At 54.9% G+C, this 23,168-nt stretch overlaps 2 protein-coding genes across 5 annotated transcripts in view; one reads left to right on the top strand and one right to left on the bottom strand.

Annotated features, from left to right (window-relative positions):
• The window catches only part of CCDC33 (coiled-coil domain containing 33), a 34,072-nt gene extending 31,808 nt beyond the window's left edge, over positions 1 to 2,264 (bottom strand). The window contains exons 1-3 of the mRNA XM_065847419.1: positions 1,964 to 2,264; positions 1,163 to 1,614; positions 74 to 262 (exon numbers count right to left, since the gene is read on the bottom strand). Of these exons, the coding sequence (XP_065703491.1) occupies positions 74 to 262; positions 1,163 to 1,614; positions 1,964 to 2,264 (942 nt within the window). The remainder of the gene's footprint in view (positions 1 to 73; positions 263 to 1,162; positions 1,615 to 1,963) is intronic.
• Positions 2,265 to 5,773: 3,509 nt separating this feature from the next.
• Positions 5,774 to 21,135, top strand: STRA6 (signaling receptor and transporter of retinol STRA6). Of its 4 annotated transcripts, XM_071813749.1 has the most exons (19): positions 5,774 to 5,862; positions 5,985 to 6,097; positions 10,266 to 10,416; positions 12,426 to 12,504; positions 12,894 to 12,979; positions 13,130 to 13,269; positions 13,425 to 13,591; positions 13,739 to 13,864; positions 14,616 to 14,683; positions 14,826 to 14,902; positions 15,523 to 15,584; positions 15,859 to 16,039; positions 16,838 to 16,913; positions 16,999 to 17,132; positions 17,916 to 18,033; positions 18,204 to 18,305; positions 19,098 to 19,261; positions 19,708 to 19,845; positions 20,154 to 21,135. In XM_071813749.1, the coding sequence occupies exons 3-19, from the start codon at positions 10,286 to 10,288 to the stop codon at positions 20,330 to 20,332; spliced, it is 2,028 nt and encodes a 675-aa protein (XP_071669850.1). In that variant the 5' UTR covers positions 5,774 to 5,862; positions 5,985 to 6,097; positions 10,266 to 10,285; the 3' UTR covers positions 20,333 to 21,135. The 4 variants fall into 4 exon arrangements, with proteins under 4 accessions (XP_071669850.1, XP_065703526.1, XP_065703528.1 ...); XM_065847454.2 differs by lacking the exon at positions 5,774 to 5,862 and having other exon boundaries at positions 5,890 to 6,097; XM_065847456.2 differs by lacking the exon at positions 5,774 to 5,862 and having other exon boundaries at positions 5,890 to 6,097; positions 10,078 to 10,416.
• The last annotated feature ends 2,033 nt before the right edge of the window (positions 21,136 to 23,168 follow it).

The following is a 23,168-nucleotide window of genomic DNA, read 5'->3' as shown; positions in this document are numbered from 1 at the left end:
ATGGGAGGCTATGATGAATAATCACATTTTTAAATGAATTTCGGATGGTGTCTTCTCCGGCGGATCCACTCACCTGTGCTGGTGAGGGCAACAGATCTGGGGTTCGGCTTGGTGAGGAGAGGTGGAAACTACTGCGGCTGGGGGCAGCAGGGATGGGCAGCGAGGAGGAGGAGGAAGAGGAGGAGGAAGGACGCTCGTGCTCAGCTGCCAAGTCACCCAGCAGCTCCGGGGAGGAGCTGAGCACAGGGTCAGTGTGCAGCCTCTGTAATTAAGAGAAGGACTTTGAAGATCCAGCGTTGGGGTCTAGCACCCCTTTTTCCCACTCTCCCCAGTATACATCCTGATACATCCCAGGGTGACCCCTCTGCAACCCAGCTCCATCCTCTAACACTTGGGCTCAGGATCTCACCCTTTGAGGGCAGAACTTTTGCGAGAAACAAAAATAAACCCTAAATCAGCCACAACATAAACACAAAGCAGACAACAACAACAACTTGTCTTTCAGGCTTAGAGACACCTCTTCCCCTGCATCCCTAGGGATTGCTCTTCCACAGCCCCAGCTGCCTGAGGGGAAAAAAATAAATCAAAAAGAAAAAAAGAGCAAAAAAAGTACTATCATTTTAAAAAGTGTCCTTTACAGGGAGCACCTGTGCAGGCCCCAGATGCCTCTGCTGGGGGGCTGGCTGCTTGCAGCCCTTAAAAGAGCAAGGAAAAGGGTTGTTGCCCTCCCTTGGGGTCTCTGCTGGAGGGGCTGCTCTGTGCCAATCTGCAAGGTAAGGGGGAGGATTTGGGAGGATCTTTTTCCTACACCTCTGGGCACGGCTTAGCTGTAGAACCCTCTTTGCTGCGTGGTTGCTGTCTCACCAAGACCCTGCCTGCGTTTTGAGCTTGTCCTAACTTACTCTTGTCCTAGACAAAGAGGGTCTCATACTCTGGTGGCAGATAGAGGCACTAAGCTTCTACCCAGCAAGGAGGGAGGGGAAACTGAGACAGGGCTGTAGTCTTTAGCAAAGACACCTCCGAAAAACCATAGAGACTTTCCTCTTTTTGTTTCTAATCTAGCTGTTGCTTCTGTGGAGCCAAATCCTGTCCTGAGCGGACTGCTTTGCCCTTGTTTTGCTGAAATATGGGATCTCTGAGCCCCAGATTTGGGTTGTCCTACCTCAGTGGAGCGGGCACGGCTCTTGGTGGGCAGCGAGTGATAAGCAGACTCGGGCGTACAGCGCAAGCGGCTGGGGACAGGGACGTCCCGGGGTGGGGAGGCTGCTGCTTGCTGGTCCCGGTCCTGGGTGCCGGGGGACACCGGTAGGGGTGACGGTTGTGCGGCAGGTGGCCGGTGCTCCCGCAGGGACACGGTGACAGCCAGGCGGCCGCAGTGCATGGCTGGCTGCTGGCTGCCCACCCGCAGCAAGGCCAGCACCGTGCTGTAGCGGTACCAGTCCTCGTCCTTCCCGGCTGAGAGCTTCAGCCGGGGCTGGTTGGGCCGAGGGTAGATGGCGAAGAAGGCTTCGCCCACCCGCCTGCTCTTCCTCCTCATCCTCTCTGCCCTCCCGGGGAAGCGCAGGGCCTCGATGTGCAGCCGAACGTCGTGGTTCTTGTCGTTCTTGCAGAAACCTGCCCAGAGTGATGGTGAGGGGTAAAGCCTGGCTTAGGAAGGCTGGTGGTCCCAGGAGCATCTCCTGGGCTCATCCATCAGCGCTGTTAGTTCTGCACTGTTTGTCTCGCTGCGGCACATCTAGACCTTGGGGTGGGAGGTGTTCACATCATTGGTGGTGTTGGCCCTGCTATCCAAGCTGGACCTGCCTCATTTACCCCCCTAATCCCTGACCCTGCTTTGAGTCCAGCTCAGGGTTGTATCTCAGAACAAAGGCTTGAGTGTAATACGGGGGTCTGCAAGCCTGTACCAGCCTGAGCCGTGTCCTGTGTCACCACCAGCCCATCCCTGTGGCATCCAGCCTCTTACCTCTAGGCAGGGTGAAGGTGAATCTCTTCCTTTGGAAGGAGTACATCTGGTCGAGGTCACTCTGCTCGATGGTGTCGGTGGTGCCGGTGCTGCTCTGGACAACCTCCCCGCTGTCGATGCGGAGCTGGATGCCAGCACCGGAGCCCTGCAGCAGCGGGTTCTCCACAGTGAGCCGCAGGGCGTACTGGCCGCGCTGGTTAAACTGGGCACTGACCAGCTCAAACTCAAAATCCAGGGTCTTCTCCTCAGCCTTCAGCCGGGAACGCTGCAGGGTCGGGGGGATGCGAGGCTCCCTGGCCATGGGGACAAAGAAGGGGTCTGGAGGTGACACCTCCTTGCTGGGTTTCTGCAGATCTCTGCCCTGGAGCAAGCCTGGGGCAGGTTTCTGAGCCAAGCTGGCTCTGCTGCTGCTCTTGCCTTTTCCTCTCCAGAAAGAAAATGCCTGGGGGTGCCCCTGGGTACGTGTTGACTTCACATCTCCACAGGCGGCTTTCAAAGGCAAAGAAATCCCTGTCCCTGAAAAAGCATCCTTGGTGCCAAGGGGAGATGCCGAGAGCTTTCCTGCTCCTGCGCAATGTCCGGGGCTTCGAACTCCAGTTTGTTTGCTGGGAAACCAGGTAACAAGATGCAAAGGGGTGGCTGCCTTCCAGCAAACAGCCCGGGATATCCAGGGTGGTGCTGAGCAACACAACACGTGTGTGTGTGCATACAGGGGGTGTGTGCATCCCTGCAGTGGAGATTTGATGGCCCCTGGAGCCCTTTGCCTTATGAGATTAAGCACAAATGGGTCTGAATGTTGCAGAGGTTTCAGGACGTGCTGATACAAGCCATGCTGGATGCTCCTGCATGTTGCTGAGCCCCGTGGGACAATTCTGCTCCTCCCGCACCCACGGGCTGGATCTCCTGCTGATGGAACCATGCAGCCAAGCCTTCAGCTGCATTTCAGTGGCTCTAAGGTAAGTTTTTAGTGGGGTTTGCTGGGTGGAAAGTGGTTCCCCATGGAGTTGATTGGAAGAGGATGAGCCTGGGGAGCAGCGCTTGGATGTTAGATCAGCATTTATCCACCTAATCCTAATGCTTGGTGACTTTGCAGGCAAGCCTGAGGCAGAAACTGCCCTGTGACTTGGAAGTGTCACTACAAAATAAGCAGTTGATATTGCTCTTTATATGCATTTGCAGCCTGCCCAGGAGCACACTGGGCTTTTTGGGATGATGTCTTGGGTCAAAGCTGGCTGTTAAGAGGTTTTGGTCCACGTGTGATTCTGGCTGGTGCAACTGGAGCTGAGCTCCCTGGCTGCTAAACCTGTCACCGAGCCAGCTGAGCATCCAGAGGTTAGTCCCAGCATGGATATTTTGGGACTGAGCTCAAGGGGTTTGGTGCTCTGGGGTGGGCAGGGAGCTGGAATGGCACCGTCTGATCCTTGCCAGGAGCCCCTTGTCATATCTAATTCCCCCCTCACCGCTGAGAATAGTGTGTTCCCACAGCTTTCGGGATGTTTCCCGTGAAACGTGAGCCGGGGCTGGGTGAGCAGGTGGCCCTTCTCTAAGACAGCTCTGTGCTCCATATAAAAAGCCACATTCCAGTCTCTTCACGCTGGTGCAAGCTTGAAACAACACGGTTATCCTCGGAGGGAGAGGGTTGGGGGATAAAGCACCATCTGAGACCCCGAGGCATAAGATTTTTTGCCTTTTTTTCTTTCTAGTATGTGAGAGAGTATGGGAGCAGCCCAGCAATCTGCAAGGCAGCCAGCCAAGACCTGTCTCCAAGAATCACTTTGGAAGTGTCCATGGGCAATGGACGGACTCGCTAAAAAGAAATCCTAAAAAGAAATTGATAGTTCATTCCCCTGATGGCTGCAAACCACTCGGTGCTCCCAAAGCAAGGACAAAGTGGTGCCTCTCAGCCCAGGGGTGGCTTGAATTGAGCGTGTGGTGCTGCTCTGAGATGTTGCACCTACAAAACCGTGGCAATCTGGGCTGTTTCCCCATCTCAATTAAAGCCCTGCCAGGCTCTCATGTGGGGAAATGGGAGCTATTTCATCCTTAACTAGCCTGCTTAATTCCTTCCCGCCCTTGTGCAAACACATTACGGAGCCACCACTAATGACAGCATCATCAAAGACTAATTTCTGCATAATCTAATTGAAGGTGCAGTGTGTTCGTGCAGCATTTTCCCAGCTGCAGGTCTGGAGGTGCCACCTCCACGGTGTTAACGTGACACCGGACACAGACAAACCTCTCCCTTGCCCGCCCCCAAAAACAAAATACCAGTTTCCACAGCTCTACTGGGGATGAGGCTGATTCATAAGACAGTGTGAGGTCTGTTTATTTTGGCAGCCTGGGGATTTTTTGTTCTGTAAAAATGAAAGGTGGCCTTTGATGGCTGGAGCTCTGCCTGCGTAATGAGCTCAGGGTTTGGGGCTGGAAAGCTACGTAATCATGATGAGAACCTGGTGTATTTGGCCAAAGGTGGGTTTCTGCTGGCATCTGCTCTGTTTTTTTCCATGTAGAAGTCCTTTTCCTTAGGCATGGTCCCCGGGGGTACAGTGAAAAGCAGTGATTCGCTCATGGCTGAAGGGTTGTACCCAGAACTCAGTGCTCCAGCACCTTATCCAGCATTATGAGACAAAACAGGCTTAGAGCATCAATGCACGCAAGGAGAAGATGCTGCTTCTTCAGAAGAAAAAGGGATTCAGGAGCATCTGGGGCTGCCACTGAGCTCCCAGTTCATCTGCACCTTGCAAAGCTCTTCTTATCCTGGTCCCTGCTGCCTGGAAGGGGAGCAGCAAACCTTAGGAACTGCACATCCAAAGCTCACATCTGCTCTCCCAACAGGCTTTTTTTGGGTAGAAAATGCCCAAACTGCTGTAATACCAGCTTTTTTGCAAGGTGTTACAGTGCCTTGAGATGTTTTGGTAGTATAAAGACCTCCAGGACTGTTGTGTATCTAATTAATGATCGCTTAGCTAAGACCAGCATGGGCATCACTGCAATATTTTTGTCTAGGAAGGAAAATCAGCCCTGCAACTCTGATTTTCAAGCTTTTCCTTCTCTGCGAACCCTTTCCCAGTCCCTCCACTGTCTCAGGAAGCACCTTTGGGAACTGACAGCAGCGTTTCTGACTTAAACTCAGGGAGCGGAGGAAAAAGCCTGCAGGTCATTTTGATCAGTGTTACTACAAAGTTTTGGCTAAAAATTAAGCTAAATCTTCAACCTTGATTAATTTTCCTTTGCTTCACTTGCTGTCACGTGTGTGTATTTGTCCAGATTTGTGTGGTTTTTGGTTTTTTTTTGTAAACTTCTGTCTGCTGGACTATATGTAGCTGGTGGGGAGGATGTGTTGGCCAAGGAGCAGATGGATAAGGGCAGCGTGGCAAAGCTGTCTGTATTATTCCTGTTCTCACCCCTGGGGCACAGCAACCCCTAGTTTGCACCCCAAAATGTTTTGCATCCCTTTCCCACCCTCTCTGGATTGTTTTCCCACTGATGTGGTACCATCGCTCTGCACCAATGGCACTTGCTGTGTAAAGCCTGGGCAGGATCCATCCGTCCCTCAGGGGAGGATGCTCTCCTGTCCCCAAACCAAGGATGCATGTACCCAAGCTTGCACCAAACCTGAGCTTTCTGTCTGTCTTCCCACTGAATAAACTGAATAAATCTGTAAGATTTGGGCAAAGGTTTTACACCAATGAGGCGGTGGACTTTTGATTTACACCCAGAGGAAGTAAAGATGTTTACATCCCATGGGGGGGAACACAGCAGCATCTCAGCGCCCTTAAATCTTTGCACGGATGGAAGGAGCAGCTCAGACCCAGCTGAGCAGGGGAAGAAGGGGGCTGGGTCGAGCTGCCTCCTCTCCCGAAAAGCTCTGCCTAATCAAAGCGAGAGCGGAGCACGGGGTTGGTTGTTTTTAATTTTCTAAAGCCCAGGGTGGCCCCCAGCCAAGGCCTCCTTGCGATGGAGGGGATAAAGTTCCCGGAGCCTCCGCTCGCTCCCGGCTGCTCTGAACTTTGCCTTGCAGCTCACATGGCCGCATCCGCACCCGGCGCCCGCAAATAGATGCTTTAGACCCAGCTTAGCAAGGCCACGCTTCTCCTGAGACCTCCAGCAAGCCAAGCCTGTGGCTGGAAGAAGGTAACTTTTTTTTCCTATTCTTTCCTCTTTTTTTCCCCGACTCTTTTTGTCATCGGTTCTTGCAAACTTGGCGTTGTGGGGGAAGCCAGGTTTAATAAATCTGCAGAGCTGATAGCTCCAGGTTGGAAATGCGAGCTTAAATCTGCGACTTCAGGGAGGCAAAACCTGCTCTGAGGGTGCAGGAGCCCCCCCAAAAAATCCCATCTCTCTCCTGAAACAGTGATTGCACCTCCCTCTTGCAGGGGCTGGGGGTGGGGGGAGGGCATTCCTGGGTGATGCTTGTTCCACCCCCCCGCATCAGAGGAGCTGGGATGATGGGGTGCTCTGCCCTGACCCCCCGCTCAGGGCTGCTTTCTGACTTTGTCAGCAGGTTTTGGTACAATCCTGCAAAATCTTGACTCTTCCCCTGGCTTGCAGGGCAGGGGGGCTTCATCTGCAGCAGGTGCTTTGAAATGAAGTGGGGGGAAGAAGCCTAAAAATAACTTTAAACACCCTCCTTGGCTTCAATGTTGAAGCTGCTTTTGCTTTTAAAATGCAAAAGAGGCTTTGCCTTGCTCTGGTGTGTTTATGATCTCGGTGGTGGATTTATTATCTGCAAGGCTCCAGCTTTGCAGAGGAAAGGGTTTTGTGAAGGACTGGGGGGGCTCCTGGGCTCTCTCCGGGGTGGTGGATGTGGGGGTGCAGGTGGGATTTGGGGGAGAAGGGGGTTGATTTGGGTGAGAAGCCGAGATGAACATTGTCGGGGGGGTGTCTGGATGGGGTGAAAAACTTTGTCTGGAGTTTTCCCTGCCCCCCGGGTGGGGGTTTTCCCAGAGGGATGCGGAGCCGGGGGCACGGGGAGTTCACCAGCCACCGGGCTTCCCGCGGTGGCTCATCACTGCCATGAGTCGGGAGTCCTCAGCCCCCTGGGGACAGTGACTTCCCGGAGGTCCCAGCATCTGGCCGGATGGGGCAGGGTGTGGGTGGGCTCCTCAGCACTTGTGTTTGGGGAATCTGGAGACAGCAGGAGATCTCCATGCAGGGAAAAAAGCCCTGCTTTTTCAGAAAGATGAGTAAAGTCTTCAAAGAGCTCCGGGCAAGGACTGGCTGGGGCAGCTTTGGGGCTTGGAGGGCTCCGAAGTCACCAGCGGAGGGAAGAGATGGGACCAGCTGTCCCCTTGCCCTTCCCAGCAGAGGAGAAGTGGCTGCAAACAAACTTTTCTCATCTCATTTTGGGGCTGGGATGCTGAATTTGGCGGACTTTGGGGTCTGAAGTTATTGGGTTCTGACCTGAGACAGGGCTTTACCTCTCCCGAAGTCGCTAAAGCCCCTCGGGAATGAGCATCTCAGGAACTGGGTCACCAACTCATCTTTGCTGATGCCCTCTGAAGCCACCCCAGTGTCACCTGGCTTTGCAGGGACAGCCCAGCAGCCACCAGCGCTGCTCCTGAATGGCAATTGAATTAGAGGAGATCTCACTTAAACAACTCTTCCCCCCCGCCACCGGCCCAAGGGCTCCCTGAACAATTGTGAAATGAGATCTTTATCATTTTTATTAAAAGCTGTACACAAGGCATCACCATTAGGCTGGATGGGAGGAGGGAAGTGGGGTAATTCCCTTATGGCTCCCCCTCTTCTCTTCCCCGCCCCCCCCCCCAGTTTAATTCATAGTAGTGGGATGCAAAAGCTCCCCAGAGAGTGATGGATAGTGGGAAATGAAGAATATGCAGGAGCTTTATTGAACCCATCAATCTCGGGTGAGGCCGCTGCGATCAAAAGGCCCAGCCTGTTTCGGCAGAGGTTACGCGGAGGAGCAAAAAGATCAGGTTTCGGGGAAAAACGCCGGGCACGGGGGGGCTGCGAAGCCGGGGAGCTCCTGGCTCAGCCTCGGCCGGAGGAGCCAGCGCCCGCCGAGCAGGGTGGGGAGCGGTGGCCTTGCCCTGGCCGGGGATGCCGATCCCGCTGGGGTTTTGGCACACCTGCCTCTGCCCCGCCGGGACATGGAATAGGGGGGTTAACCCTTCCCTGTGCCACAGTAGAGGCTGGAAACCCTCATCCTGTGCTTCTCCCCGGCTGAAATGCCCATCACTGATGAGGTCTCTGCTCCAACGCAGGACCGGGGCAATAGGAGATCTGTTGGGGTCCAGGCTTGGGTGTCCCCATATCACAGCATCACTCATTACCTGGTGGTGTCCAGCAGATGACTTGGAGGCTCTGAAGCATCTCCTGATTTATCCAGACACCTGTTTTTTTTATGGATGGTGATCAGGATGTTGTCACCTTGCTTGGTGGACCACAAGAAGGGACCTTCCCCTGGAGCAGGAGAACATCTGTCTCATGAAGACAAGTGAGCTGGGCTGGAGGATTTGAAGGACAGCTGGTGCTGGGTCAGCATTGACCCACCTTGGTCCCACACCCAGGCAGAGATGGGCAGCGAAGCCCTGGGGTATGGGTGTCCGTGATACCCTGAGCAAGGATGCGCTGGAGCTTCTCATCTTGTTCTCGTGCTGTCGCTGCCCGGTGTGGATTCAGGCTGCGACTTGTCTGCTGGGGCTCCCTGGGCTTTTCTCTCTTTTCCTTCCTGCTGTTCTGCAGCCAACATGTCCCCAGGCAGCTGAAAAACCCCGGCAAGGGGGCATCTGCTGGCTTGTTGGGAGGTGGGTCATATGGGGCAACGCTGCTGGGCTGGTGGGATGGGAGATCTTGATTTCTGCTGCTTGCCTTTCTTTGAGTGACCCCACGGGAGGTAAAAAGGGGCACGGGCAATCCCACGGTGGCTTTTGGAGGGTTGCCATGAGCTTTAGAGGCTCTTTCTACCTCTTTTTACGGAGTGCTACATTCCTGGGAGGTGAGGTCAGAACTGCTTCCCCACACAGGCAAAACCAAGGGATGGCTGGAAAGTTGATGCCTCAGGGCTGGGACATATGCTGGGGGGTTGAGGATGGGGTCTGGGGTCTGTATGAGTGGGGCTGGTGGGGTCTGTCCTTCCTCCGCTGGTGGAGAGCAGGGCGGTGGGGTCACTCTGCTGTGGGCCACGTGTTGAGGCAGAGGAGATGGGCTTTCTCGCTGAGTTTTGACCATTCGAGAAGGGTGGTGAAGGTCCCAGCCCATCTCACAGGTCCTGGTCTAGAGGAAGTCCCTGGAGGGGACCCAAAACCTGGCTGGGGATGTGATATTCAGTGAAGCATCAATCAGGCCATGGGGCAACATGGCCATGGTGGAGAATGATTGGCCAGAGATGGGGCCACAGCCCCGATTTGGGGAATCTCTTTGAAGCTGATGTGCTAGATCCATCCCAGACCCTGCTGAATGCCAGCTGTACAAACAGCAGCCGCTCAGTCTTCCCCCTCCTGCCAGTCCCCTCAGAGCCACTGAGCAGAGCTGGGGGGCTTGGTGACATCCCCCAACTGTGGGACAAAGTGTCCCCAGGTCCTGGGCTGATTCCTGGGGCTTGGAGGCTGTGCTGGGCATTTGGGGACATCTTTGGGCACTGCCTATCCATAGCGATGGCAGAGGAGGCAGGTTGCAGCTTGTGCAATGTAGCTCTGGGACAGGAGCGGAGGGTGTGGGGCTGCCTGGGCCAAAGTCATCAAAACATAACGAGAAGAAGGACAAATGAGAGCATGTTGGATCTGGCGCTGTGACAAATCCTTCTGCTTGTGGATGGCTGCAGAGCGAGAAGGGCTGAGATTTCCTCTGGGGGAGGCTGGATGTTGGGTGGGGGGTCTGGTGGCACTGAGGGACTTTGGGGACACAGGTCACGGGTGAGATCTCAGCCCCATTTCGCCAGCCAGCCCATGCCACCAAGCCCAAAAACTTGACCCTTGCGCCGGTTTTCAAGTTGTGTGCGTTAAAGCTGTAAAACAACCCAAACAAAGGCTACGAGGCTCTCAGCATCCCCCGGCGGGCAGGGAGTGGCTGGGGGACGATTAGGTGTGCCCAAAGAGCTCGCCTTGTGCTGGGGGGGGACATTCATCCCTTCTCCCTCCCTCCAAGTCCAGATAAAAGCCAGATCCTTGGAGGCACAGCTGGATTTTGAAAGCTCCCGGTCCCCTCCCCGGGCTGCGGGAGTGACTGAAGAAGATAAAGCCTCTTGGCTCGGTGCCTCCATCCCTGCTTTTCCAAGAACTCACCTCAGGAAATCCCGGCTGCTTTCTGCCTCCGGCTGCCTCTTGCCATCTCTCTCCAGCCCGTGGAGAGGGGAAGGAGATGGCCATGGCCACCAACAGCTCCGCTGGGCTACAGGATGCTCTGCTGGACCAGGGCTTCGGCGGCACTGAGGACCTCGTTTCCGACTGGTACATCTACGAAACCATGGAGCCGGCAGTGCAGCAGGATGAGTAAGTGTCCAGCCTCACTGGTGGGTGCCACATGTCCCTCTGTTGTCACCCTGGGTGGCTGCCGGCCTGTCCCCTTTATGTAGAGCAATGTCCCCTGAGCAGCATAGCCAGGATTTATTCCTGGGTGAGTGGAAGGCGATAAAAAAGGCTTGTTTTGGCCTCCTAAAAATACATAATTTCTTTAGGGTGTTTCTGGCAAGAACTGGGATAAATCCCACAGTGAGCATCTCCGCTAAATGTACTCTCTTTTGCTTAGCCTTCCCCGGAATTCAACATCAAGTTCATGGTGTTAAACTGCTGCCCTGACCCCTCTGAAGCCCCCAGAGCTTTTTTTGGCATGACAAGGGCTGCTCTGGCTCTGGACTTCTGGATAGGAAGACATGGCAGGGCTGGGATGCTTGGCTGGGAGGGGAAACTGAGGCACAGAGCAACATGACCGTTTATCCAAGGTGTCCCACAAGGCTGGAAACTGAGCATCCCAAGGCCCGTCTATCAGCATCTATTGTCCCTCTGTTGACTTAGTCCTCTGCGGGCGGGTTTTATGCCACTCAGTTGACTGATACCTAATCCCGAGTGCAAGCAGGAGGAGATCCTGGCGATGACCAACCCAAAGGGTTTCTCTTTATCCTTCATCTCCTGCATTGTGAAACAGCTTTTGAAATCTTCTTGCCCAGCCCCAGTTTCCCCAGGTGAAGCCCCCCCTGCATGACCCAAACCTCTGCTGGAGACCTTCGGGTATTTTCTGGGTGTCCTTCTTTGCAGCAAGCTGTGCTGGGTGAAGGGATAGGGGCAGCACCGGGGGTTTGCCCATTTGACAGCTCTTGAATGCTCTGGATTTCAATCCTGAAGCCCTAGTGATACTAAGAAGGGCTTTTGGTATCTCTGTGCTCTCAATCTTGCGGGCGGGTGCCCTGGATTTCCAGAGCCTGGATATTTTGGGACAGTGGGAACTTCCTGGTCTACCCAAGGCCAGCCATTGGCAGAGAAAAAAGCAAAAGGCAGAAATCAGAGCTTTGCTACTGTCAGCTGGTCCTATAAAGCCTTTTCTGTCAGGCTGGTGACAGCCTTGGACATAGGATGCCACAGAAATCCTAATTTCACTCTCGCACCCTTCCCTACAGCCTTGCACATGGGGCTCTGTCCTTTCTCCCATCTCAGTGCCGTGGGGTTTGGGGGAGCATGTGGGGTTGCCCCCTGTGACTTATGGGGCTTGGGGAGTTCCCCTCTTGCAAGTGATGGGGTTCAGCTCCCCAGAACAGGGTTTTACTGCCCAGCATTGGGTGAAGGTGGCTGGGCATGATCCTGCCTAACCTTGGGGAGAGGAGAAGGGCTGAGCACAAAGCAGAGATTAAAGGATGCAGCAGAGGCCAGAGAGCAAAGAAATAAAGTGAAGCCTGCTCAACTGGCCAGAACTGCTGCTTTGCAAGTTGCATCCCTCAAAAAGACAGAGCCAGAAGAGGTATAGGTGTAAAAGAGACAAAAAGGGGGTTCGTTCTTTGCTCACTGATCCCCTGGCATGGCTGTATGTGCAGGGAGGGCGTCCAGCCTGGGACCACTCCTGGATGTACAAACTGGAACACAGGAGGTTCCACTCAAATCTGAGAAGAAACTTCTTCATGGTGAGGGTGTCAGAGCCTGGCCCAGGCTGCCCAGGGAGGTTGTGGAGTCTCCTTCTCTGCAGACATTCAAACCCGCCTGGACACCTTCCTGTGGAACCTCAGCTGGGTGTTCCTGCTCCATGGGGGGATTGCACTCGATGAGCTTTCCAGGGCCCTTCCAGCCCCTGAGATTCTGTGATTCTGTGTTATCTCTGTGATCATAAAGTCGCCTCGTGAGGGTGACTTCATCCCCAGTTAGTGATGGTGGCATCGCTCTGCTCTTCGGAGTTTTGCCTCTTCTCGGTATCACACCAAAATCTCTGCTGCCACCATGTACGTGTAGCTCAACATCTTTGCTTTGCCTTTTTGGGACTAAATCCAACCACATGCTATTTTCCCCGCTTTTTCTAGCATGTTTCCCAACGCAATCCCAGACTGCGACCCCACCATTTCTCCCCAACTGTACCACATCTGCATGGCACCCATCTCCGTAAGTACCTGTCAGCTCCCAGGGGTGGGTTATCATATTCACTGTCTCCCAGCTCGGGTCATGTCCATCTACTCCCAGATATCAGGTCTGGGCTCTTCAGCTTGAGCTGAAGCAAGGCTTGAGCTGGGATGCTCTAACAAGGGACTCACACATCTCCACACATTGTTTTGTGCCTGTAGCCAGTGGAAGGCTTTGATTTATTTTTATTTTTTCCTGGCATGGTCCCTCTGAGGCTGTAACTCATCGGAGCAGGTTGAGAAGCACCTGTTTCTGCATGAAGCGTGGCTGGATTTAGGGTGCTGGGTGGAGATGGTATCTCCCATCACACAGCAACAGGTCCCAGCCCCCTCCCTGTGTATTTATTGCTCCCTTCATTGGGTTTCTGGCAGCTGGCTGTGCTCATGGGCTTGTCCTTGCTGGTGAAACGCAGGCGTCTCCACCAGAGGTGCTGGAATGGTGTCCCAGGACTGCTCAGGTACTCTGTACCCCAGTCCCCAGGGTCCCTGTCACCCTGCAGCCAGGCGGGTGGAAGGATGCTGGGGTACAGCATGGGATAAACCAGCTCTGGGGCAGCGGATGGGGAGAACAGGGTGAACTGACAGCTCATCCCTTCCTTGCCTCGCAGCCCAGCCAACTTTCTGGAGGAGGAAGGCAACCGTGGGCTGGTGGCTGCGGTGTTCGGCATCTTGTTCTCCTCTCTGTGTGTGCTGGTCCTGGACAGGGACCCCCTGCCACTCATCGCCCAGTCCTCCCAGAGCACTCGGGGTAAGATGAGCTCCCTCCTGGGCACCACAGTCCTCCCTACCCAGGATTTGTGCAGCATCTCCTGAGCAGCCTGTTCACTCTGATCCCTACTGAGGGCGTTGCCTTCTCTTCCCTGTTTTTTTCTCTCCCTTCTCTCTTCCCAATATCCCATCTAGAGTACTGGAAGATCCTGGCTTTGCTCTACTACCCTGCCTTCTACTACCCTCTAGTCGCCTGTGCCACTGTCCGACACAGGCTCAGCTACCTCCTGGGCTGCCTGCTGTCCTGGTGCCACTGCCTGGTCCACATCTGGCAGAAGGTGGATTGTCCCCAGTCGCCAAAGGTACATGTGTCCCATGGCCTGGGGAAGGAGTGGGGAGGCTGGTGTGGCCCAGGGTTGGAGGTGGCTTCCTCACCACCTCCTTGAAATGACATTAAAGTGTCATCTGTCCAGGCTGGGGCGCTCTCACATGTGATATCTCCTCCCCAGATATACAGGTACTACTCCACGCTCTCTTACATCCCCATCATCCTCTGCCTTGTGCTTTTAAGCCTTTGGTATCCAGCCCTGCTCATCAGGAGCTTCACTGGCCAGGAGGAGACCTTGGAGAAGGAGGTAATGAAGATCTGTGGGGCGGTAGCATGGGAGAACCCCCGATGGACCTGCATGGTTTTGGGAGCTCTCCTGGGGACTGGCAGAACTGGGGTGCTCCCAGGACACGTGTTCCCCATTTGACACCGGGAGCCGCCTCTGCCGGCACAGGTCACAGCTCTGTTTATCTTGTTGGATTTGAAGAAGGAGTGAAAAAAAAATCCATCTTTGAAGTAAACTTCTTAGTACAAGAGGCTTAAGGCATCAATGCATCCCATTCAGGCTGGGACTGGGGTCGCCTTGTTTCCCCGGCAGGCTGGATAATCCCCGGTCCTTTGGGAAATACCAGGCTTTGGTGGGAAGAGAGGAGGAAAAACCTACTTCAAAAACAAAAACCATCAGCCCCAGCGTGGACTGAAGTGACCCCTGGGTGCTTGTTGATGGGAAGGAGGGTTTTTGAGCTGTCCTACCTGTGTGCCTGGTTTTGGGGCTGCTTTGTTAGTGGGAACAAGGCAGATTTATTTCCACCTTTGCTGTGCTGGAAGATTTGTTGCCAGCATTGCTGCAACATGTTCATTAGCCAAACGAGGGCTGGGAGCCCGTCACCTGCATCCCATACAGAGAGTGCTGAGGGGCGTCGTGCTGGTGATGGGTGGGTGGCCTTGGGTGACAGATCAAGGAGGTGGCTGCCAGCTGGGATGCAGATGCTCTGGAGTCACCTCTCCCTGTCCCTCCCTGTGCTCAAATTGGGCAACTTCTTGCTGTTTTCCTTCAGGTTCCGGGGAGAGGTTATTACAAGAAGTACCTAAAGGCTGTGCTGTCCAAACGCCCACAGAAGGGGAGGTAAGGATGGCACCTTCCTACGTGTCGCCTGGGAATGGGGACAGCATCCCTGGGCTGGCAGCACCTTCACAGCAAAATGGGGGGCAGAGAGGGTCCCTGCTTTCAAGGGACACCCTTTTTCACCCTCTCCTTCCTCCTCCAGCTCCACAAAGCTAGACGAGAGCCTCCTCTCAAGGGTCCAGGCGTATTTACGCTCCTATATCTACACTCCCGAGGAAGGTAGGCTGGGGGCTGTGCTGCAGCTCAGCAAACAGGCTGTGCGCCCCGTCCCCGGAGAAAGCAAATGCTTTTCTTGGCTCCATCCCCGAAGCATCTGCGCTGCAGCAGCTGCCGCTCTCCACACGTGCGACACCTCGGCCTCGCGCAAACTGTTGCGGTTTGGGGTGGGGAGCTGGACCCCCCCCGCGGGAGCACGGGTGGGCTGAGGTGGTGCTAATATTGCAGCCTCGATGCTTGATAAGGGAATAAAATCCACAATAAGATGATAAAATCCCTAACAGCCAGGAATGGGGAGCTGCTCCTCACCCTCTCTTCCTGTGCAAGAAGCAGGGGCTGTCTCATGAGGTGACACCCAAGGAACACACGGCTGCGGGGACTCGGTGCTCAGGGCACACGAGGTTTCATGGGCTTTTGTGCAAGGAGGATCAACAGAAAGGAAATAATCCAGCTCAAATATTGAGTAACTGCTCCTTGCAGGGTTTCCCTGGGGAAATCCCAATTAACGTTTGACTGTCCTGTTCCATTGTCTGCTTTGGCTGCTGGTTTGGGTGGACTTGCAACCTCCTCTCCTCTTCCCCCACCACCCTGCATCCCGAATCCTCTCCAATTCTGTGTTCCAGGTTTCCGGATCCCGCTGAAGCTCGTCCTGTCCGTCACCACGGCTGTGATCGCCGTCTACCAGGTGATGCTGAGGGTTAAACCCCAAGCAGATCCCCCTCCACACCTTCTTGGCTGTGTCCTCTTGAGGCAGAGGAGCCCCGAGGTCATTGCCATGCCATCATTTTGGCTACGGGGATGGTATTAACGTGCCTCAAGGTATTACCATCCCTCGGCTGAGCTGCAGGAACCGGCCATGTGCTTCCAGGGCTCAGCCAGACTTAAGTGTTTAAGCCAAGGAGGTGGCTCAGTGATGGGATGCTGTGACCCAGGGCTCACGTGGCACATCTCCCTCTCAGGTCGCCCTGCTGCTCCTGGTCGCCGTCGTCCCCACCATCCAGATCGTGAGGGCAGGAATGACAAAGGACATTGTGGTCTTGTTGGTGCAGTTTGGTCTGGTGCCCTCAGAGAACCCAGCTGTCCCAGGGGACATGGAGAAGGAGCTCAATACTGTCAAGTACTACCTGTGGTCACTGGAAGGTGGGTTCCCAGCCAGGTCCTGCACCCATAGATGATTTTTGGAGGATTTTGGAACTTACCAGAGAGATTTCTAACACAGAGGCTGGTCCAGGAAACTGGTTGGTGATGGGGCAGCTTCCAAGGGGACTGAAAAACCAGCTGCCGAAGCCACAGCCGTGCAGACATGAAAGGCGTGAGCCTGGGGCTGTGCCAGGCGTCTCCCGGCAGCCACCGCGTGCCAGGAGCGCCGCGCCGCAGATGCTGCCCTTCGGCTGCAGCCTTTGATATGTGCTGGAATCGAGCAGATGGCCCCCGACCCCCCTGGATAATTAAAAAGCCCTGGATACAGGGGTGTGTGGGGATGGCAGGGGTGTCTTCTCCCTCCACAGCACTACCTTGGGGTGCCACCAGCCAAGGGGTGGTCCTTTCTATGGCTTTTCCAGAGTCACCAACCCCCTCCCATCCTCTCTTTTCCCCCTCCTCTTGCTTCCCTCACCAGCATCCCCTTTTCTGCGACCACCTCCCCAAGCTCTCTCCACCACACTGCCTGCTTATCATGGCTCACACCGTGATTTTTCCAGTGCTGAGCTAGCCTCGCTCCTTGTATGTCCCCCACTGCTTCTCTTTCCCTGTCTCACAACTCACATCCACCTGGGCGATGCATTGCAAAGGGGGTAGGGAGGGAAACTGAGGCACGGTGCCCTGCTGGGAGTACATCCGTGCACCTTCAGTGCCCCTGAGCTAGGTTTTATAATAAAAACCCATTTCTGGGGCTGTCCGCAGCCCTCACCCGGCTGTCTCCCCCCTGCTTTTCTGCAGTCTGCTACATCAGCTCGCTGGTGCTGTGCTGCCTGCTGACCTGCGCCATGCTGCTGCGGACGCTGGCCATGCACAGGTATGGGCTGCTCACTGCTCCCCTGCCCTTGACTTCGACCTTGGCACCCATGTGGGATGCAGCCACGCTCCCCCTCCCTCCCCAGGAACAACCTGAAGGCGCTTTACCAAGGGGCTGTGCTGGATGTTTTCTACAAAGCTCACATCCTTCGCCCGTCCCGACGAGCCATAGTCTGCTGGATGAGCTTCGCCGGCTTCCAGACGGCTTTTGCCTGCCTGGGTAAAGGGTGCTGGGGAGCAGATGGGTGGTGGACCCCATATTTAAGCTTCTCTTCCCACTTTCTTGCCCTGTTTCGCAGAGGAATGGCTGCGAGGCTTTTGTTCCTCTTCTTCCCAAACAAAATCTGTGCTTTGGTGGGGAAGCCCAAGCTGAACACCACATGATAGGGAAGAAAAATGGGGGGGAGGAAGGGGGAACAACAACTCATTTTGGCTCAAGGTCAATTATTTGGCTTTGAGAAGCTATTTTCAGATGGATTGTGGAGGTAGGAGCTGGGGAGCCCCCCAGGAGCTCCCTGCACCCCTTTGCAGGGTTTTTTTGGCCATCCGGTGCTTGGCACATCCCCAGCAGCACTGGCTGCATCTCACTGTGCTGCTGTCAACCTGCCTCCTGTTTAAAAAAGTCTTGGTTTTCAAGTCATTAAAGCAAAGCAAGGGAGGTGAAGCACCAGTTGCCACAGCCGCTGCTGATCTCAGTGGGATTTATGATGAGCAATCAGAGCTCAGGCTGATTTTTATGATGAGGCATCATAGTTGCTGCCCCAAGTGATGGCTCTTCATGGCGAGGGTGATGTGGGGAACGATAAGAAAGGCTGAACTTGCAATTAAATCCCACGTGGAGCATTGTGTTTGGGCTGGGGAAAGCAGGAAAGGATCTCACAAGCTTTTTATGGGATTGAAATGAATGTGGTCAGTAACGAGCACAGGTTTGGGGAATAAGAACAAAAAATGCTTGTGCTACCTTCCCCACCAGGGTTTCTCTCCTCATGTCTCTCCCTCCCAGGTCTCCTCATTCAACAAGTGATTTTCTTCATCTGCTCGGTGGGGTTTACCTTCCTCATTGTCATCCCGCTTCAGTCCGGCACGAACACGCACCTCTTTAAAATCATCCGCAACATGTGGTGAGTGCATGGGAGACACAAGGGGGTGCCATGGCCTCAGTGTGTTTTGGGGTGCTCCTGTGTCTAGGGGTTGCTCTGCCTTGGGCTCTTTCAACTTTTCTGCTGCCTGGGATGGTGTCTCATGCTTGGGACCCTCCTGGTGTCCAATCTGCCTCTTCCCTCCCACCCAGGCCCTTCTGGTTGACCTTGGTGCTTGCTGTCATCGTGCAGAATTTGGCAGCTCATTACCAGTTCCTGGAGCAGCATCCCCTCCGAAAGGAGCTCACCAACAGGTATGGGGATGAGGCCCAGGACCCTGGAATTGTGGTGGGTTTACACATGTCCCTGATGTCATGGTGTCCTCTGTGCTACAAGCACAAAGTCTGTGAGTCTGAGGGGTTTAGGTGGCTCTGTGCTTCTGCAGAGTTTTCTTTAGATGATTTAGAGGTCCACAGTCCATTTGCAGCCTTGATTTGGGTGGGGTGAAGCTGATGAGGTCTGTGCCCTGCTCCACCACCCCCATTTCAAGCCTCAGAGGAAGCCCAGAGCCCTCAGGATCGGCTGGACCCATTCAGATGCTGCCAGCTGATGGAGTCCCTTGCTCACGCACAGTGTCACTGCCTGAGTCACCTCCTCAGCCTGCAGACCAGGGTGACAGATGGGTCTAAATGTCCTTCTCATCCAGCCAGGGCACTTCCAGCACCTCCATCACTTGCCCAGCAATGCTGGGAGGCTGCTGGAGGTTCTCCTGGGTCCAGGGGAGCTGCTCCGCCATGTGTCCTCCACTCCAAACCCTCACACTCGCACCATGGCAGGTTTCTAAATCTTCAAGGAGAAACAGAGACCCTATGTGTGCTGAAGGCCAAGCTTTGGAGCCCTGATGGTGCACCAAGCGTCTCTCTGAGCGCCTGCACGGGTGTTTGCTCGTCTCCACATGGGATGGAGACACCTCAAGCAGGGACCATGTCTGCTGAGGAGTGAGGGAAGGGCGGGAGGATTATTTTGGCAGGATATTCTGGCAGGGAAGGGCTGTTCTTCCCATCCCACGGCGTTTGTGTTCCTCACCCTTCCTTCTCCACCCACAGGCGAGCTCTCTACATCGTCACCTACCTGCTCTTCCCCATCAACGTCCTGGTGGGTGTCCTGGCTGGGGTGTGGAGGATGGTCATCTCTGGCCTTTATAATGCCATCCACTTCTGCCAGCTGGACATCAGCCTGCTGAACCGCAACGTGGAGACCTTCGACCCAGGTAGGTTCCTCTGCAGCACCTCTGCGAGCATGGAGCTCTCAGGGGACATGGCCGGGGACACCTGGAGGTGCCAGGACCAGGGGTGGCTTCATGTCCTCATGCTCTGTGCTCAGGAAGGGGCAGGTGGGACAACAGGAGCGAGTGGTTTCTCCTGCTGCCTGCTTGCTCCTGCTTTTCCACCTGTCCCCAAGTGTGGGTGATGCCCTACTGGGGTCTCCTGGGCTTCGTTGGTGGCCAGACCCCCAACCCATGGGCAGTGGACCTTCATCAGTTCTGCACTAAAGGCAGCAGAGAGATGAGCTCAGCCCTTCCTCTGCTTTTCCTGCTGGGATTTCAGGACCGGAGCACGTCCACAACCCTCCCCTTTGCTCCAGGGCAGGAGAGAGGGGGGAACTGTGAGGTCTGCCCCTCCTACATGTGTTTACTGTTGGGCTGTGTCCCTCCAGGCTACCACACGTACTGCCACTATCTGAAAATCGAGGTCAGCCAGTCCCACCCGGTGATGAAAGCTTTCTGCTTGCTGCTCCTCCAGCCAGCCGCGCCCGAGGGAGTGCGGGGGCTTCGGGCCGGCGGCGTGGAAGAAGGTGAGACCTTCCCATGGCCAACCATGTGGGGTGAAGGACCATCGCCAGGGGGTGGCATGGGGGTGTCCTCGGTGGCTTTGCTGCTCCTCTAGAGATGCTGGTGGTGCCTTGGGGTGAAGGGACCATTTTGTGGCTCTGGTGTCCTCTCCACTTGGATGTCACCTCCTCTGTCTGGTGTGTGACCATCTCTCCATCCCAGGAGCTGCTCCCATTCCTCTGCCCATGCAAGATCCCATCTGTTTTCACCCCAGGGTGTAGAAGGCATCTGGGGCTGAAAGCATCATGTGTGTCCCCCCATCTCCTTTCAGGCATCCAGCTGATGCAGCCCAAGAAGGCGCCGCCCAGCAGAGCGAGGTTTAAGCAGAGCCGAGCCCGCTGGTGGCTCGCCTACACCCTCCTCAACAACCCCTCGCTGACGGCTTGCCGGAAAACCGCCCTCTCCGACCCCACGGCCAACGGCACCCAACTCAGCCCCCCCAAACCCTGACCTCCAGAGAACCCCCCACCTCTTTCTGCCTCCCACACATGCTCCTGCCCCATCCTCATCTCCTGTTGACTCTCCTCCTGTGCCGGCAGGAGTTTTGGGCACCTCTCGCCCCTCTCCAACCACTGGTCCCTCTTCGGCAGTGCTGGGGGCTGGTTTTTACCTCTAGGTCCATGCTGAGCCACCACCAAGGTCCAGAGGTGAAGATAAACGGATCACCTCTAAGCCTGGCCTGGACAGAGAGGGGTTGGTGAGCCAAGATAAACCCTTGGGGCAGCTCAGTAACATCTTAGGTGTCACTCCTGCAGTGAGCTCACCAGTTCTCGACAGTCGCCTTCCCAACCCGTGGCAAGGCAGGCACGAGCCCCCAGCTCCAGGGCAGCAAGGAAAGAGGGAGAGGAGGGATGTTTGCATGTGTGGAGGGATCCTTGACCAGGCTGGGCATGGGGAACCACCTGCTGAGAAGATCCCCACTACCACCCCCATCCCCAGCTTCTCCCTTTTGGCTCTGATCCTGGCTCTCTGGCACCATGCCTAACCCCAGGACTTTTTTTTGTCCCAAATTTTGTGAGAAAATCCCACAGCTCTGGGCCATGAGGTTGCAGAGCCCTTTGTTTTCTTCTCCCCATAATTCTCATTCCCTCAGTGGCTCTTTCTGCCACCCCCTGTTTTATTGAAAGCCAGCGACTCCCCAGGGCTGGTGACCCCCTGAGCGAGCTGAGCTTGAATCCGTAGAAAGCAGTTTTGCACCTTGCTCGGATGTGCCGAGTCGGGGAAGGTTAATAAATCACATACCTCATTCCTACGCTCAGGGTGTGCTTGGTCTCTTGGCCGTTCCTGAATAAGCCAGGCCTCATACAAGGGACATGGGGACTATGGTAGCCTATATATATATATATATATATATTACATATTTTGGTGATGGTTGGGACTGATCTTGCTCCAGCCACATGTAGCAGAGGCTTTGCAGTACGTCTGCTTGACCTGGATGCAAAGGGACCAAAATCGTGATGCCTCCTCCTCACCTTAGAGAAATTTGAATACAAAGCTGACTGGTTTGCTTTCCCATTAAAATGTCTGGCCCCTAAACCACAAGATGGGAACAGAAACAGGATGTTTTGTGGTTAGAGCACCAAAGGTAGGTGTCCGGGCTGTTACTGGATTGCCTCTTCACATGATGTGTGCCTTGAAAATCCTGCCTTTGCTGTGGTTTTGGGGTGAGTGAGGCTGAGCTGTGTGCTTTGGGGTTTGTCTAGAGTGTCCTGGCATCTTCCTACAACACTGAAGCTCCCTGGGTGGGAGCCTGACCCCTTCCCTGCCCACCCCAGCAAAGAGAGGGGGGTCTCTGCCTTCATCTGCTGCCAAAACCACCACCCACTGCGCTTGGATGCTCCAGGTCTTGTCGCATCCGCTGCCCTGACCGGTTCTAATCGTCTTGGATTAGCATCTGGCACTTAGTACAATGTCACCAGGCTGGGTGACAGCAGCGGTGGTTTTTCTTTTTACGACAGCAGGAGCCCAAGGTGCAATTCCAGCTGTTCTTTCCCGTGTTTGCGTGCTGGGGTTTGCGTGTCTGAGCGCAGGACAGACGCGGTGCTGGGTGTCCTGTGTGTGCCGGGTGAAGGGATGTCCTAAGGCCAAGGCTGAGCTTTCCCTTGCAGCCCATCCCATCTCCAGCCTCCCAGGCACCGGGGCTTTGAAGGCAGCCTCATAATCCCTAAAATCTTGCGCAGCTCCGGGCCACGGGTGGAGCTGGATTTCGGCATCTGTTTACACAGAGGCTTCCTGGAGATGTCTTGGCTGGGGCTGAGATGAGATGACAGCCCTAGGAGGAAGACAGGGGGTGGCTTCATCAATTTGCTTGTTTTCTTTTTTTTTTTGACATAAGCAGGGTGCCCTGGGGTTGAACTGAGCTGTTCTTCTTCATGGTGGCTTCTCGTGTTCTCTCTAAACCCTCAATCATGGGATAGCTCTGCCATGCGCATCCCCAGTCCCCTCCACCCAACCTTGCACTGATGGTTCAAGGACCTGATCCAGCTGAAAACAGCCCTTAACAAAACCAAAAAAGCCCACATGGGGAAGGGGAATTGAGGTCTGGGTCATGCTGTGAGGGACAGAGAGGAGCTGATGGGGGCTGTGGCATCCTGGGCTTGGTGCCATGGTGAGTGGGGATGGTGATGCCAAGTGTGGGATCGCCTGCAGCATCCAGCCCAGGAGCTCTGCGTCTGCTCTGCTGGTTATGGCTGAGACACACTTAATATTGCTTGTAATTTGCCATAGAAGCCATGAGTAAACTGGGCAAATACAGAGGAATTCACCTTTCTGGAGACAAAACAGCCAGGCGGCAGCAGCAAAGCTGGGGGAGCAGTGGTTCTGCAAGGCAGGCAGAGACTGTCAGGCATGGTTTATGCTGCTGGGACACTAAATCTTATTTTTTTATTCTTATCCTAGGCTCTACACCTTGTTCCCACATGGGGTTGCAGGAATAAGCTCCTGTACCCTGCTATTCCCAGGCAGGCAAGGCGGGGAGGATGTTAAAAGTTGTCTCCTATGAAACGAAAACTGAAACTCCCATTAGGGCTGTGATGTTTTTCATCCTTTCTGACTGTAATGGGAAAAATATGTGCCTGCTTGTGAGCATCGAAGGCTGATCATGCAAGGAGCTGCTAGCTGTTTTGGGGTTGTTTCTGGGTCGCATTCTCCCTCCGTGGTCATCATGGGGGGGATGCTATGGCACAGGGAGGGCTTTGGGGTGAAAGGGGGTTGGCAATGAGCTGTGGTACCCCAGTTGATGCTGAGTCTTGGGGGTTTGGGGATGCACAGAGGCAGCACGCACCAA

The sequence above is a fragment of the Patagioenas fasciata genome, chromosome 12 (assembly GCF_037038585.1).
Source record: "Patagioenas fasciata isolate bPatFas1 chromosome 12, bPatFas1.hap1, whole genome shotgun sequence".
Classification (NCBI taxonomy): Eukaryota; Metazoa; Chordata; class Aves; order Columbiformes; family Columbidae; genus Patagioenas; species Patagioenas fasciata.
The sequence above is the reverse complement of the archived record's forward strand: the minus strand, read 5'-3'. Positions and strand labels throughout refer to the sequence as shown.

Excerpts from the sequence above, each read along its gene's own strand:
- STRA6 (XM_071813749.1), top strand. The coding sequence starts at position 10,286 with ATGGCCATGGCCACCAACAGCTCCGCTGGGCTACAGGATGCTCTGCTG. Across the intron at positions 13,865-14,615 it reads AGGAGACCTTGGAGAAGGAG|GTTCCGGGGAGAGGTTATTA; the intron begins GTAATGAAGATC and ends GTTTTCCTTCAG. Across the intron at positions 19,262-19,707 it reads CGTGGAGACCTTCGACCCAG|GCTACCACACGTACTGCCAC; the intron begins GTAGGTTCCTCT and ends GTGTCCCTCCAG.